The sequence below is a fragment of the Chiloscyllium plagiosum genome, unplaced genomic scaffold, assembly GCF_037043375.1.
Source record: "Chiloscyllium plagiosum isolate Xiang-an unplaced genomic scaffold, Cpla_swu_hap1 HiC_scaffold_22, whole genome shotgun sequence".
In the NCBI taxonomy this organism is placed as follows: Eukaryota; Metazoa; Chordata; class Chondrichthyes; order Orectolobiformes; family Hemiscylliidae; genus Chiloscyllium; species Chiloscyllium plagiosum.
The window spans coordinates 35785328-35802473 of NW_028270160.1; the positions used below are offsets into that span (position 1 = coordinate 35785328).

Here is a 17146-nt window from a genome sequence, read left to right on the forward strand (position 1 = left end):
GTCTCTTTTAAATATTTCACCTCTCACCTTAAACCTATGATCTCTAGTTTTGGTCTCCGCTACCCTGGGAAAAAAACCTTGGCTATTCATCCTATTTATGCCCCTCATGATTTTATAAACTTCTATAAGGTCACTCCTCAGCCTTCAATGTTCCAGGGAAAACAGCCCCAGCCTCGCCCTATAACTCAAACTCTCCAACCTGGCCACATCCTTGTACATCTTTTCTGAACCCTTTAAAGTTTCACAACATTCTTCCTATAGTAGAGAGTCCAGAATTGAATGCAGTATTCCAAAAGTGGCCTAACCAATGTCCTGTACAGCCTCAGCATGATCTCCTAACTCTTATACTCAATACACTGACCAGAAAAAAATTGTACCAAATGGTTTCTTCATTATCCTGGCTATGTATGACTCTACATTCAAGGAACTATGAACCTGCACTCCAAGGTGTCCTTGTTCCGCAACACTCCCCAGGACCTTACCATTAAGTGTATAAATCCTGCCCTGATTTGCTTTTCCAAAATGCAGTATTTCATATTTATCTAAATTAAACTCCAACTGCCACTCCTCAGCCCATTGGCCCATCTGATCAAGGTCCTGTTGTACTCTGAGATAACTTTCTTCGCTGTCCACTACACCTCTAATTTTGGTGTCATTGGGAAACTTACTAACCATACCTCCTGTGTTCACATCTAAATCATTTATATAAATGACAAAAAGCAATGGACCTAATACCGATCCTTGTGGCACACCACTGGTCACAGGCCTCAAGTCTGAAAATCAACCCTCTACCACCCTCTGTTTCCTATCTTTGAGCCAGTTTTGTATCCAAAATGGCTAGTTCTCTCTGTATACCATGTGATCTAACCTCACTAACTAGTCTACTGTGTGGAACCTTGCCAGAAGCCTGACTGAAGTCCATTTAGATCAGATTCACCACTCTGCCCTCATCAATTCTCTTTGTTTCTTCTTCAAAAAACTCAATTCTTCCAATAAAGCTTTATTTTATGACAATACTGTATCTCTGTATGTTTAGTGTGAATTTTCCCACCTTTTCTCATCAAGAGAGTGATTTTCCACGCTTTCCTCCTACAGCCAAGATGGAAGTTACCTGTTTTGTCACAGGCAACGTGATCATCCAGCACCCCACTCCGTTCCCCCAGCAAACATCCTGTAAAGGTCAACAACATAAAATACATCCCTTTGCATTTTTTAAAAACACATTTGTCTGGCTTCAACCTTAATACATTTCTTCTGCCAAAACTTTGATTTAAATTAGGACTGACCTGGTCTTAGCATAATGGTAAAGTTCTTCTAACTATCTTCTTTCACTAGACTGTCTTTAAAATCTTTTAACTTGCCCTTTTGTCTTAAAAGTACTTTCCAACTTTTCTATTACTGCAGCTTCATTATAATCTAATGTTTGAGTCTTGGTTTTGTCTATTGTGGCCATGCCTCATGAAATATTTCATGATGACACTGATGCTCATTTTGAAGTATAAGTACTTCTTTTCAATTGTAACATTTCCAACCCGGTCTTCGGTACCATTATTTTAAAAGTTTTACCCCCTTACCCAGAGGATTTATAACTTTACTCATGACACTCCCAAGTTCTGCACTGATCCTCTGTATCTAAGGAGTTGACTAATTCCTAGTATGAATGGTTTTTACTCTCTTTCTAGCCCTCCTGTGCCTCTTACCAGCTTTGAGGTGAAGGTTTCCTTCTGAATTGCTGCCTTTACCCTGCTCCTGCTTCCATGAGAGCTGCTGACTGCTTGTCCACTTGTGAAAGTGAGGACTACAGATGCACTTACCCACTTTCAGCTGCTGATGGACTGTTTTCTTCAAGCAGCAATATTCTTAAACTGGTAATCTCTCTTATCTTCTGAATGTTTCCTTCTGTGTTGAATGGATTTTATCCACCATTGTTACCTTGGTGTATTTATGCACTGATCACCATGTCATATGTTGCAGCATCAACTGGTGGCTTTGGTACAAATGGGGTATAGTGCTGCTGTACTTTTAATCCTCTTTTTTATTCTGGTCTCATGACCCATCCAATTAGCAGTTAAGCATCTAATTTACTGTCGAATTTTAATGGAAATGAACATACACAAGAAAATATATTTATTGTATGAAAGCAAGAGGTACAAGTAACATTTGATTAGTCCATCAACAGGTGCAAGTGGGTAAATACAAAGACTATTAGGAGTCTCGGATGAAACATCTGACTCCACCAGAACCTTATGCTAGACTCCAAGCTTCTCCACCAAGTCTCTATGGTATCATCAGATTGGGTGGAGCATAATCCAATCTATAATATTAACCCGTTCAGAACTAATACTTTGTACAACTCAGGTAGGGTCCCTTTAGCCTGCTCTGTCACTTAATAAGGTGACAGCCGGACTGATCATAGCTTCTATTTTACTTTCCTGCCTATCCACACATCTTGTAGATCAAAACTTTGCCGAACTCAGCCTTGAATATATTCAGTAATCCAACTTCCCTCTTTATAGACCCTTCCTCCAGAATTAGAGTCCACCCTGTCAAGTCCCATCAGAAACTTCAATAACATTACCTCTCATTCTTCTGAACTGCAATGAGTTTAGGACTAAACTGTTCAACATTCTCTTACGAGATAACTCCTGCAGTACAGGATAAGCCTAGTAAACCTTCTCTGATCTGCCTCCAACAAATTGATGGAGATGCTATCTTTCCCACGTTAAAACAAGGCATTATCTGCTTGTTCAGCTAAAACTTTCCTTAGTGTTACTCAAAGAGGAGTAGGATATATTTTCTCAATGACCTCGTTCACATTTCTCCTTTAGTCAACACAACTAAAAACAGTTGACTACAACTGATCATTCATTTTGCTAATAATTTGTCTGAGCCTGAGGATATATCAATACTAATTAATTGTTGTGAAAGATTTGGGACATCCTGAGGTTGTGAAAACTCCTTTAAAAGTGATTTTCTTTCTTTTACACTATTAGAAGTGACAGTCATTCTCTTTGATGAATATTTCTCCTTCAACCAATATTGGACGAATCAAATAACCAGCTACTTAACTGCTGGCTGCTTGCAGAAGCTCGCGAAGAGTGAAACAACTGTTTCCCCACTTCAACAGCAGTCACTACCTTCCAGAAGTTACCGTTTGTTTGAAACGTTTCTGGGATTGGTGACAAACCGCCCATCTCTGATGGTCGTAGAACAGTGTATTGGAGCGTGTGCGTTGCCTGTGACATACCAATAGGGGGCACTAACGTACAGCCTCTAGCCTTTCGTGATACGTCCCGGAGCACAGAAAATATTGCAAACTTGAAACACTGCAAACTTCAATACCACAATAACGACTGCAGTCACTTTCAGTTAGAAAAGTAAATCAGAGAAAGGATGGACTTATCATTTTGTGTATAACGAAATATTTTGGGAGACGGCACCACGCTTATATTACATGTCACAACACACAGATGATTCCCCACATAACAGAAAGTGCATAAACTGAAGTGTTTGCTGGTAAACAGCGAGAGGAAACATACGTGTTTTGCCTGCAGTAATGCAAAATAACTTTTCTTCATCCAGATACCCCAGCTACTGAGTCTACTGATCAATCTCGAACTGTTTATTTCTGCAACATGGAATTGCTTCCATGGGAGCTCGGCTCGGACTGAGTTTGCACACACACAGCCCTGTTTGTGGTAGTTCGAGAAAGATTTCTCGGATTTAGTTGTTTAAACAGAGCAGACTCATTTGCTGCGTCTCAGTCTGTGGCAAATAAAAATGAAGATAGGACGGAATGGAGGAAGGACTTTAATCACCAATAAACCTGCGTGGGGCACACACAGAGAGAAAAAAAAGTGCCGTAAGTAAATCCAATCAACTTCTGTAAAACGATGCCAACTACTAAAAGTCTCCTTCGATTTTTAGCCGTCGAAACGGATTTCTTTGGGTGCTACCTGAGGACTATCAGACATTCAGTTGCAATACATTAGATAGAATTCGCAGATGAGCGCAACCCCAAAGTACACGAAGAAGGGGACGTCTAGAAGTTGTTCGGACTTTTGCAGACTTTGTGTCCTCTGCAGGTGAGAGATGCTGAGCCAGCCTGGCAGGAAGAGTTGAGTGCTGTTGGCAGTCAGGGAGAGGGGTGGTGGGATGGGGAGGGGGGGGGGGGAGGTGCATTAGAGCGCAGCCAGATTGATCTACCTGTTCTGGTTGAGACTGCAGGCGATGCACCTAGCCATTATTTAAATGCCGCACTTGGCGCTGGCTCGCAGTCTTCCCCCCCCTCCCCTCCCCTCCCCCGGACCCCTCCTTGCTGAGAGTGAGCAGGAGCACGCCGGGACCCGCTTACCCAGCGGATGATGAACGCCTTTGGCCAGGCGCCTGGTGCCAGTGGTCAGCCTTCTCCTCTCCAACAAGCCAGCGCGCAGGAAATCCTGGACATGGCTGTGTACTGCGACAACTTCAGCGTGTACCCCCAGAACCTGCACCACCATCACCACCACCACCACCCTCAGCGGCCGTCTGCCCATCCCCCGAGCTACGGGCTGAGTGACTACACTTCCCCCAGCGCCAGCCCCTACCTCTGGCTCAATGGAGCGCCGATGAACTCTTCGCCTTACCTGGCCGGCAGCAATGGGGCAGCTTACATCCCGCCCGGCTACGGCACGGGCCAGCGGCAGTTCCTGGCGCCTCCGTCGGGTTTTGGAAGCACCGAGCTGGGCTGGCTGTCCCTCCCGAGCCAACAGGAACTTTTTAAGATGGTTCGCCCTCCGTACTCGTACTCAGCGCTGATCGCCATGGCGATCCAGAACGCTTCGGACAAGAAGCTGACCCTCAGTCAGATCTACCAGTACGTGGCGGACAACTTCCCCTTTTACAAGAAGAGTAAAGCGGGCTGGCAGAACTCCATCCGGCACAACCTGTCCCTTAACGACTGCTTCAAGAAAGTGCCCAGAGACGAAGACGACCCAGGTACCCGACTCCGGCTCCTTTCGGTGCGCTCGCAAACCTGGAATAGTGGAGGGGAGGGCAAGGGTGTCAATGGAGGTAAAATACTGCGGACGCTGGGGATCGGAGATAACAGCAAAAAGAAAACTGGTGGAGAAACTGTGGGTCTGGCAGCCTCTGTGGAGGGAAAGGCGAAAGGCAGGACTGCAGATGCTGAAGATTAGAATCGAGAGTGGGGTGTTGGAAAAGCACAGCAGGTCAGGCAGCATCCGAGGAGCAGGAGAATCGATGTTTCGGGCCAAAAGCCCTTCATCAGGAATTCATTAATTGTGAATTGTGGAATAATGATCAGCCTTCCTTCCTGATGAAGGGCTTTTGCCCGAAATGTTGATTCTCCTGTTCCTCGGATGCTACCTGACCCTTTGTGGAGGGAACACAGGTCTTAAGGTTTGGGGTCGACGGACCATTCCTCAGAATCTCTGCAATTTTTGTTTCACTTCATATTTCCATCATCTGCAGCTCTTTCTTTGGTTAAATATGTGCAGCTGTTTTGTATAAACTCTTCGTCTAACTTTCAAAACTAAAGTATGCTAATCTCTATCGATATACAGTACATATAGATAAAACTAGAAGTGTTCTAACGCACAGCTGAGCGACTTTCCCACTGCCATTACACCAGGGCATTCCTTTTGAGTTTTCCCTCTTTTAGCTGCCGTCAGTCAATTAGATATTGACAATCAAAGTCCACTTTGGGGCAATGCGAACTATCAAAAGTGAAGGGGAGTTAAGGAGAGAGGGAAGGGACTAAATCAAAATGGTGTTGGAAGGATAAATAGCTAATAGTTTATTTTTCCTCTCTGTAAGAATTATAAATCGCTGCTCTTGATGAGATGCGCTAATACTTTTGAGAATATTGGTACTGGTCGCCACCAATTGCTGACAGCACCTCAAATGTGTAACGGCAGGTCAACGGTGGAACTGCAACAAGGGACTCGTTTGCAAAACTGGCTGCTTGCTGAATCTTATCAAAAACCAGACAGTGCCCTTCGTGTCAGAGTCTGTAGTATTCACTGTTTAATGGGGATGGGGGAGTCGCTGATCTGATCAGCTGCAACTTTGCCGGCATTAACTTGTTCATTTGTGTTTTAAAAAAACTTTGTTTCAAATTGCATTCTGTAATTCTACACTCAGAAAGCTGGTCGGGGGCGGGCGAGGAATGCAATTTCTCAAAACATTCAGCCAAAATGTGAAGTTGATCATGCGCAAGGATGGAGTGACTGACTCTTGTGTTTATTATTCCAGGTAAAGGTAATTACTGGACCCTGGATCCCAATTGTGAGAAAATGTTCGATAATGGGAATTTCAGGAGGAAGAGAAAGCGTCGATCAGACACTACAGGGCCCAGTGGCCACGGGCTGGGTGACAAGACTGATGACGCAAATATGAAACCGTCAGATACAGCCAGTGTCCTGGGGTCGGCCTCTCCCGGACAGCAGAGTTCTCCTGGGACTGCCAGTGACTCCAAACCCTCGGTCTCACCAGTCATGCAATCCAATCCCTGTTTCAGCAACTTCGTGTCGAACATGAGCACCATGGTCAACGGCAGCACTGGGGTAAACAGACCGATTTCCTCTGGGGGACTGGTGGGGGATTTATCACAAGCTAGGCAAAATCTCCCTGGACTCAATTCTTACTCACCATCACACAACCCAATGCATAACACAGTCGACATTCACAATCGATTGAACTATTATCAGTCTCCTGTTTCCGGTCAACAAAGTGGACTGAGCGGCCCCTTGTGTAACCACTTCAGTGTCAATAATCTGATTTACAGCAGAGAAGGCACAGAGATTTAACCACGAGGAGTGTACGTGTACAGAGTACAAACTTTAGAAACAAAGAATATGCCTTTTTTTATACAATAGCAATGTGAGTAATATTTCTAGTGCAGTTTTGATAGAATTGGTTTGTTTTCGTGTCAAATTGCGCTTATTGTAAATGACATGGACAAATACAATTATGTTTACTTCCAGCTAGCATTTTGACACAAACTATTTGTTTACATAAGGATTCAAGTTCGGATAGTAAAACGAACTGTAGATTGAAATCTGTAGGTGGGGATTTGTGCACTAAGCAACCAAGAAGAAAATTAATGATGTAGACGAATGTGGTATGTATCCACTTATCAGAGATTTGAACTGTAGGATTGTCGGACACTGTACTATATAGGGAGAAGTAAATAGTTTTTGTAATGTTGAAATATGAAAGTTTCAGTATTTGTATTTTAGGACGTAGCTGTCAGAGTTTGAGTTCATTGTTTGAATGGGATTCACTGGACGCCTTGTGTGCATTGGGCAATTTTTGTGTTTTATAATCCTGCGTCCTTTCTTAATAGCCGGTCGTGTTGAGATCACTTGCTGTTTCTGTACTTAAACTTGCGTTTCTTGTTTTTTTTTAATTAAACAATTCATCCTATTTAAACATAGTCTCTTGAAGTTTTTATGTGCAGCACGTGTTAATCGCTAGAACGTGGTTGAAGGTTCGAGATACATGACAGTAAATTAAGACTTTAATCTCTAGTTTTTAATGAACCATTTGCATTTATCGCATGTTTTATCACGAACGTATTTTAAGCGGGTCATTTCTCAAGCATGTGGTTAATCGAGGCTTTATTAAAAAAAAATACTTGACGTAGGTGTAATGCACGCGTTGTTTTTCTTCGAGTTTGGATAAATGGGCCCCAATACCGCTCATATTGTGACTTTTATTTAATTATAGTTTGTAGCGTTAACGTAGACGCGAACTGTTCCAAATTTAAAACTAAGATGCCAAAACTTGTCACTCCCCTCTTGACTTTTCTACCATCTTGAGATAAAGTGAACAAATTAACTCTACAAGTATTGAATCTTTATGAACTGAGAATTCTCTTAAACAGATATCATGCATATAGCCACTGCTTTCAATAATTATCATTTAGTGTCAAACATCGAAATATTTCAATGAGTTCTTCAACGGCTTGCGGGTTTAGGAAGTTCATTCCCTTTTGAATGAGTTGTCGTCTCTTTTTTTTTAAAAGCAATTCTTCCTTCACAGCACAGGATGCATTACCCCAATTTATGCGGAATTGTAGCCGTTCAGACAATCCTGAAGTTAAACACGACTCGGAAAATAATTCAGAGGATGCCTGGTGTCGACTCTTTGAAGTTCATTAAAGAGAAATGGATAAAGTGGGGAGGGAACGCACGAAGAACCTGTTGATGTCCACGCTGACCGACTTCAGCGAGCAACGACAGCTTTCCTTTTGCTGCTCCTCTGACCCTGTTGGAAACCTGGTCAAAGTGGAAGACCGGACGGTCCTGCAGGGCATTGAGTGTTTAACATGAAAGATTGCTACAACTCGTTAACTGCTACAACATCAGTTTACTTTACTTTACGCAGATTATACATCACCGTTAATATTGGATATTATCGTTACTGTCTGTTATTGTCATAAGCTACCCACGGCGTGATGTTTTATTTGTTAGATACTGCGGATTCACCCCAAGCAGGAACAATGAACCTGTTATTTGGGATTGGGCATGGAGGGGGATCGGTCTAGAGACATTACCGCAAACTGTGTATGTTTACTTTGGGCGAATCAAATAAACAGAACTGAAACCGAATCTTGAGGCGAGGGCTCGGCTCAGCACACAGCCAAGTCTCAGATTTCTTTCGCTGTGTGTATGGTTACACGTGCTGGCTGCTTTATACTCAGTGTCATTGCGCACTTTAAAATAAATACAATGAGAATTCAAATCTAAATGTTTCTTTTAATCTCGAGCAGTGTAAACAGGTAAACAACTGAATTGCTCTAATTTTCACGTTCATCCTTCACAAGTGCTTTCCTTGTGCCCCCACATCTACTACTGACCGTCTAACTTTCTCCCGCGTAACCTAACATGACTTATTCTGAGTTAGAAGATTTTCAGACTCTCGCGAGTGGTGCTGTTTGGGACTGAATCTCAGAGTGGCTGACCCTGAATCTCAAGATTGGGAAGATTTGCAGGTACCCCAGTCCAGAGCTTGTGGTTTAGCGACAGGGACGCTACCTACTGTGGCATTAATGTCCCCAGAACCACTGAAAATGACAGAGGAACCTCATTTTTCAAGCGATTCTAAGCCTTCAACTGAATTGCTCTCTCTGATGCCGCCTTCCATTATAATAGAATAATTTCCAAACTGTTGCTGAAATTTATTGAATCCAGTTAGCAACAAATAAGGTGAAAGGAATGTTTACATATTTACTGAATTTTGTGCGAAGGGAATCAAAAAGCGACTCCTGTCAATATATTCGATTCAACCCTGATCCTTATTGTATTATCATTGATTTCATTATGAGATCTGAGGCATCAATTCCGCTTTATTCCTGGATCTGCTGAAGCATAAGTAACAACCGGTTGCATTTCGATCGCGCCTTTAACTCGTAAAACACGTTCCAAGACCCTTCGCAGGATGGTTAGCCAAGACAAAAGGAGAGATTAGGACTAATGTCCAGAATCGTGGTCAAAATGGTTTCGCGGAGGGATTTGAACGAGAAAGATGAGATCTGGGGAAGTTTAGGGTCAGGAATCTGCAAACCGAGGTTCTGTAATAGCCATCTAGATATTATTTGGCTGGCGTTAACTTTTTTTTTGAATGAACATGTTTTGCTGGTGCAGCACTTTAGTGACAGGTTCTACATGCAGACTTTAACAAGTTTAATCGTGCGTCAAATTTAATCCCACCCCCTGCCGGGTCGTGCATTAATTAGTGTATTTTTCAGGGACAGATTTTTAAATACCACGTACCATAAAATAATAGATTGCCCCCCAGACATACAAAATCTTACTGCATCAGACTGATATGCCCTCAATGTATCTATATTCTATTATGCACACCAACTTTAAAATGGGTTTCAAGTTCACGTTTAGCTTTTCTTAACAAAATAAAACTTTACAGGAAGATTTTAGCGAGGTCCATCATCTGTAAAACGGTGGGAGATGTGTAGAGATTTTTTACTGCTGTTTAATGGATTTTATTAACATAGACAGCGAACCCTTGAAAGGAGCATTTTTAGGTAATGCAATAGGGATTTCCGAATACTTTAAAGGAAGGAAAGCGGCATTAACTTTTGTATATCTCAACACAAAGTATCAGAATAGATAACCGCAGTTACTCTGCAATTTCATGTGGCGTTTAAACTTTTAATTGTAACTACCTCTGCTATTCACAGAATGAATGGATTCAAGTCATTGCACAACAGGAGGTGATAGTCCCTGAACTCCTCCTGTCACTTTGCGGGAAAGGGCTACGAAGCCAAAACTCAGAAGTCCAGTTCGAAAGTTCAGTCTCACTCTTGGCTGCTGATCGCCCGGCACTGAAGTGTGTTTTCTTCCAAATAAATTGAATTATTTGAATTTATTTCAAACCGGCCTTCCAATTAATCTCCCTTATTGTTTGACGGCAGAGACAGAGTTTCAGTGTAATTAAAAGTCGAGCACTTACACAACACTTCAGTCTAAAGAAAAAAGTCTAATTCAGCATGAGTATCTCCACAGATTTGGAAACAGCCTGTCCCGGGAATTTGAATCGGTCTTAGGAAAACAAGAGCCAAACAGATAGTAGAGCTGTATTAAAAGTATGTCTATTGTTCACTGGTACCCACAAATTATCGGAGCGGTTGTCGTGAAGTATTTTCAACTTTCATTATGTTGAAGTTATTAAAATTAATGTTGGGATGCAGGCGAATTATTGTCCTTCATACTTGAATGGTACATTGATCTATTTATTTAACTGCTTCACGTTCACACATTTTAAGCAACAGTAGAAATGTTAGACATTAGCAAATACAGGTAAACTTACAACACTTGACGTATTTAATATGGAAAAATTGAGGAACTGATCAAGTCAAAACAATGCGCTTTGATCCTGCCCCGTTGAGTCTCTTTAAGCCCTTGTGTGTTTAGGGGCGGAGGGGGGAGGGAGGTGGTGGGGACAGATTTACCCGCCCTGTCCACATTTTGTTTGTTGGGGACGTTTGAGATTTATATGATTCCTCTACACTTTTTGGGGAGAAATTTATATGGCCTCTATTTTTTAAGGATGAAGGGGAGAGGGGTGCTGGTGAGGGAATTTATATGGTTTTATGTAGTGAGGAAATAATCTATTGTTTTAATCTCTGCTGCCACGGAGGGGAGCTTAGTTTTTTAACAAAAATATTTTCCCTTACTCAAAAATGTATTCGCTGGGTTAACATTTTCAGCGTATTGAGATCAAAAGTCTTTTTTGAAGTAAATACAGTTGATTCCACACCGGGAAGTTTAATTCGAAGGGACATTCACTCACAGAACATTAGCAGAAACTTTTGCACACAAGGTGAAGTTGACGAGAACCAGGATTTGTTTCATTCCCCTGGCTAGAACTCTCTCAACACGTTCACTTTAATGAATGAGGCAATGTTGCTGGCGCGGGCGACCTCTTCCTGAGAACCGAGATAAACACAGTGACCCCGGATCTGGGAAACGAATTCAATCACTCAAAGCACATTTTCTTAGGGGTGCAATCACTAGGCCCGGGGTTTACACAATCCTTCAGAAACCAACGGATAATTCATCCAATTGGTTGCTTTTCTATGTTTGAATTCGAGAATTCAAACATAGAAAAGTGCACCTCTAACAGGTTCCTCTGCAATTCTCTTTTGAGGTATAGTATTTATTGTCACAATAAGTGCACCGGACTGTGTAATGCCAAAACATGAACAGACCAGTCGAAAATAAAGCAATGTTTGCATATTTAGAAGAGAGGCTTAAGCTCCGACCTAAGTGAAAAATAGTCCAGGTTTTATGCTCCTCAACTTCAGTTTGAGACATCGGAGATCTATTAGCGCAATTTTAATTACACTTGCACATATGGAAACAGGGCCTACCCTGAAGGATGAGATAATGGAGACAAATAGGAACCTTCCACCCTTTTTCTTGAGATAAGTTTACGACGAAATAAAATGGGTTAATGAATCATTGACGATGTAAATCATTACATTGCTGCTTTTAAATTGCCAGTAGACACTTGATTACCTCCAAACATATTTATGTATCTACTTCAAAATGTGCCTGTGGCCTAACTCGGACAGTCCAGACGCATTTAAAGATTAAGAACAAGGTACCAGAACCAAGCGGATTCGTCAATTAATCAAACGGGCTAATGCCCCTAATAAACTGATTTGACCATTTACTTGCTGGTTCACAATGTGGAGTTTAACCATCACACTTGCCAAAAAGCTTTGTTGTAAACGCTGAACTCTTTCCAGTTTAAATACTCAGAGCCATTGCAGACTTCAGCAAGTGATACAGAAAAATGGACAGGATGGACACAGAATCTCGCTGAGAATCTGTAATCTATATTTCCACCAGCATGACAGAATTTTATAGATAACACTTGTTCCAATGAATTAATTATTAAAATTAGTGTAAAAGTAGATATAGCTTTCTGAACCAAGGATCGTTCGGCAAACAAACTTACGTTTCAACAACATGATTGCTAGATTCATGTCAATAGACCCCGTTAATAATTCAGTTTATTGTTTAAATAGACTGTAAAACATTGTGCTACTTAAAATATAGGGAAGCTATGTACTGCACATAAAACTCATCAAATCTGTTTAAATTGCTGGAATAGCCCACGTACTGTGTTCAAAAGGCATGACAATGGCACTGAGAGGCTTCGCTAAGATCTTGCATATTGAAATCTTATATAACTTTGTAAACATCTGCTGACTCGACAGTTCTGTGGCGTGATTCAATGAATTCGGGAATGAGATGACGAGAACCGGCCAAATTTGTTCCTTAAAATTACTTATGATAGCAAGGGAGCTTTTTGCTGAGATACTTTGAGACAATCCTCCTTTCGGCAGTGTATCGCCTGTGCAGCATTTGTTAACCCAAGATAGATGCTCTGTAAAGCGAAGTCAGGATAGACCAATTTCATTGACAGTAGGAATTAAGCATCGAATCTCTATCAATATATCGTCATGGCTCATGTCACTGCAGCATATTCAGTCTAATTAAATTTGAAAAATGTAGAGGTCAACAGAGAATAATTACAAAAGAGAAGTTACAGTCGAAATAAAGTTGATATTTAAGACTCAGACAGGACTATATTCCAGCAATAACCCTGAAGACGCGCTCCAGAATTAGTGCTGCGTCTAGCTCCAGTTGAGATGCTGATAGCTATACAACAATGTGGAAACTGCTTGGGTATATCTTGTGCACAGAAAGAAAAACAAATCCAACCCCACCAATTACGGCCTTATCAGTCTCCTCCTGATCCCAGCAAAGCGATAGCAGAAGCTGTTGACAGCAATTACGTGCCACTTGCGAAGGAATAATTCGCTCACCTTTGCTCAGTTTGGATTTTACGAGGCCACACTGCTTCTGACCTCATTCCAGTCTTGATCCAAATATGAATAAAAAAAATGAACTTCAGCGGTGAATTAAGAGTGATAATTCTGGATATCACGTCAAAAGGTATGTGGCATCAAAGGTGCGTTGCAAAACTGGAGTCAGTGGGAACGGGGAGGCAAACTCTCCAGTGGTCCGATTCATATCTAGCACAAATGAAAATAGATGTGGTTGCTGAAGGTCAATCATCTCAACTATTGGACATAATTGCATGAGTTCCTCAGGGCAGTGTCCAAGGCCCAACCACCCTTAGCTGCTTCATCAATGACCTTCCCTTCATCATAAAGTCACAAATGGGGATGTTCACTATAATTGCCTAGGCTTCAGCATCCGTCACAATGCCTCAGGTACTGATACAATCCTTATCCAGATGCAGTGAGATCTGGAAAAGATTCAGACTTGAAATGTTAAGTAGCAAGTGACATTTGTGTCACAGAAACACAAATGACCAACTCCAACATGAGAGAATCTAACCATTGTCCCTTGACAATGGCATTCCTATCATTGAATCCCAGCATCACCAACATCCTGTAGATTTACCATTGACCAAAAATTGAACTGGACTGCCCATATAATCACTGTGGCACCAAGAGCATGTATGAGGTGGGAAATCTGCACTGAGTAACTCATCTCCCATATCTGTCCACCATCTACAAAGGACAAGTCTGGAGTGTGATGGAATACTGTCCACTTATTTAGATGGGTATAGCATCAACAACATTCAAGAAGCTCAAAACCATCCAGAATTAATCAGTTTGATTGTCACCCCAATCAACACCTTCAATATTCATTTCCTTCACCACTAAAACACACTGGCAGCAGAGTGTACTATCTACAAGATTCCTCGCTGTGACTCATCAAGGCTCCCTTAACAACACCTTCTAACCCCATGAGCCTTACTATCCAGAAAAATAAGGGCAGCAGACACATGGGAATATTACCATTTGCATGTTTCATGCCAAGACACACACCATTCCAATCTGGAATTTTATTTGCATTCGCTCACTGTTGCATCATCATAACTCTGGAACTTCATTCCTAACAATACCATAGGTGTCCTTCCAGCTCAAGCAAAGCAACAGTTCAAGAAAGCAGCTGACCATTAACTTCTCCAGGGCTATTGGAGATGTGAAGTAAATGCTAACCTAACCAGTCACATCCACATTCTATGTACAAACTTTTTAAAAAATGAGCTTCCATCGTACATTGTTAATATACTCTTAAATATTGCACTAGAGAGGCAACGTATTCATCTATTCAAACTTTAGTATGGGGCTTAAATGTGTACTCATGAGGATGCTATTTAGCCAAGATGATACATGTAAGGTTACATTTATTACATTAAATATATGGTACATTATTGTTCTTTTATTGAGCCCAATTTACTTAGTTTTCCTGTTACAGGATTAGAACAGTTATATCATTAAGAACATATCAGTACTTTATTGGTGAGTATGTGGTTTGTTGTCCTGCTTGATCATAAACTTGACTTAAAACCGACATCCAGTCTGTCAGCAACACTGTCTACTTCCACTCCAGGCAATGTTTCACACCCATTACTGCTGAAACTCCACTACTGTCACCCCTTCTTGGTCTCCATATGCAAAAATACCAACTCATTCAGAACAATTCCATCCTATCTCACATAAGGATGCTTGTCACCTGTTACCATAATTTCTGCTAATATACGTTGACTTGATTTTAAAATTCTCATCCTGATCTTGTAATTCCTTCATTTTACTAACTTGCAACCATGAAGAGCCCTTTTTCCTCACAATCTATGTTCTTCCAGCACCCTGTCTCCCATAGCTTTACTTACCAGCAACTTTGTTCATCTCACCCTACACTCTGGAACTCCCTTTGAAATTCACATACATTCCTACAGCATAAGTATTGAGTCTTTTTATAAAAAAAGCAAACTTGCAAATATATTCTTGTTCAAATTTACAAAATGATGCATTAAATGGATGAGGAATGGAATATTCCTACTTCAGTTGAAATGCATGTACCTTGAAATCCTGTTCAGCTAATCGAAAACTCAGATAATTGATGTTCAGATAACTGAGGTTATTCTGTACTGGGTTTCTCATCTCAAAATTCCCCATAATGCCCTAGTCTACGATAGTGCCTCAGCCGCCTACACAATCGCCATTCTATTTCATTTGTATCTGATCACTGACTATGAAACACCTTTGGAGGTTTTGGAAGTTCAGAAGAATGAGGGGGGATTTAAAAAAAATTTCAACAGAATAAGACAGGTCAGATGAAGGCAGGTTGTTCCTGAAGACAGAGGAGTACAGAACTGGGAGACACATTCCAAGGATATGGGGTAAACCATTTAGGACTGACATGAGGAGAAGTTTCATTACCCAGAGAATAGTGAGCTTGTGAAATTTGTTATCAGACAAAACAGATGAGGCCAAGGCACTACTATATATGGTTTCAAGAAAGAGTTGGATATAGCACATGGAGCTAAAAGGATCAAAGGATATGGGAGAAAAGCAGGAACAGGTTGATTTGAATGATCAACCACGATCCTAATGAATGGTGGAGCAGGCTACAGGGTCCAAATGGCTTATCTCTGCTCCTACTTTGTATGTATCTATGGTACAAAATGGGGATTATAACATTGCAATTTATTTTTACATCATATAACTAGCCTCTCAATTACCACTTGAAGTAATTGTTCACTATTATGAAAACTTCCAAAATAAGGTGCTTATTTATCTCAAATATTGTTTCCTTTGTCAATCTCAGTACTAATGGAAACTTAGCTTGCCTAGTAAAGATTCATCATTCGGTATTAAGATATTAAACAATTAATTAACTGAAGTCATCCTTCCAGTTTCAAAGTGTACAAATCTGAAGTCAAATTGTTGAAGTATTAAGAGGAAGTTAAAAATCACACAACACTGGGTTATAGTCCAACTGGTTTATTTGGAAGCACTAGCTTTCGGAGCGCCTCTCCTTCATCAAACTAGTGCTTCCAAATAAACCTGTTGGACTATAACCTGGTGTTGTGTGATGTTTAACTTTTTCCACTGCAGTCCAACACTGGTACCTCTAAGTATATTAATAGGAAAGTATAATTTTGAAATATTATGGATTTTTGGTAATACTTGCACCAATGCAAATTTTATACCTAGATAATGATATATAAACATCTTTTATCAGACTAAAGAACTTTTTCCTGGTGGGAAATTTGTGAAACATTGATATTTAAGATTATTGATTTCATTGTTTTAATGTTTTGCATTTTACCAAAATCCTGATAAAAGAAAAATGAAAGAAATACATTATCAGAAATACTATCAAAATCAATAATGTCACCACTTTCTGTGTGTGGCTAATAAATATCCAGCTTATTGTAAGGTGAACAACAATTATTTTAACGTGTTTTGTAAAATGGGGGTGTGTGTTCAAAATGCATTGCTACATATCTTATGAATGGTTAATTCCACTTTTTTAACATCGCAATTCATAACTATTTTCTTTGGAGACTAGAAATGAAAATATCTTCCATTACTAAAGCTGTCACAATATACAGGGCATTAATTGTACTTTCTCTAAGTCTCCTTGGTAGTTAGGGATAATTCATCAAACTGCTAGTTTACTTTTCTATTTTGCATGCTTCACTGCTCTTGAGCATCCTCAAGGCTACTTTACCTTACCACCGGAACTGCAGTAACCCAGGGCTTCTTGATTTGGCCTAGTTAGGT

At 40.8% G+C, this 17146-nt stretch overlaps 1 protein-coding gene across 3 annotated transcripts; it reads left to right on the forward strand.

Moving 5' to 3' along the window:
* Window positions 1-4361: 4361 nt before the first annotated feature.
* Window positions 4362-8696, forward strand: foxi1 (forkhead box i1). Of its 3 annotated transcripts, none has more exons than XM_043712205.2 (3): window positions 4394-4977; window positions 6256-6566; window positions 8047-8696. In XM_043712205.2, exons 1-3 carry the CDS (start codon window positions 4446-4448, stop codon window positions 8209-8211), a joined length of 1008 nt encoding a protein of 335 aa, XP_043568140.2. In that variant the 5' UTR covers window positions 4394-4445; the 3' UTR covers window positions 8212-8696. The 3 variants fall into 3 exon arrangements, with proteins under 3 accessions (XP_043568138.2, XP_043568140.2, XP_043568141.2); XM_043712206.2 differs by having other exon boundaries at window positions 8052-8696; XM_043712203.2 differs by lacking the exon at window positions 8047-8696 and having other exon boundaries at window positions 4362-4977; window positions 6256-7434.
* The last annotated feature ends 8450 nt before the right edge of the window (window positions 8697-17146 follow it).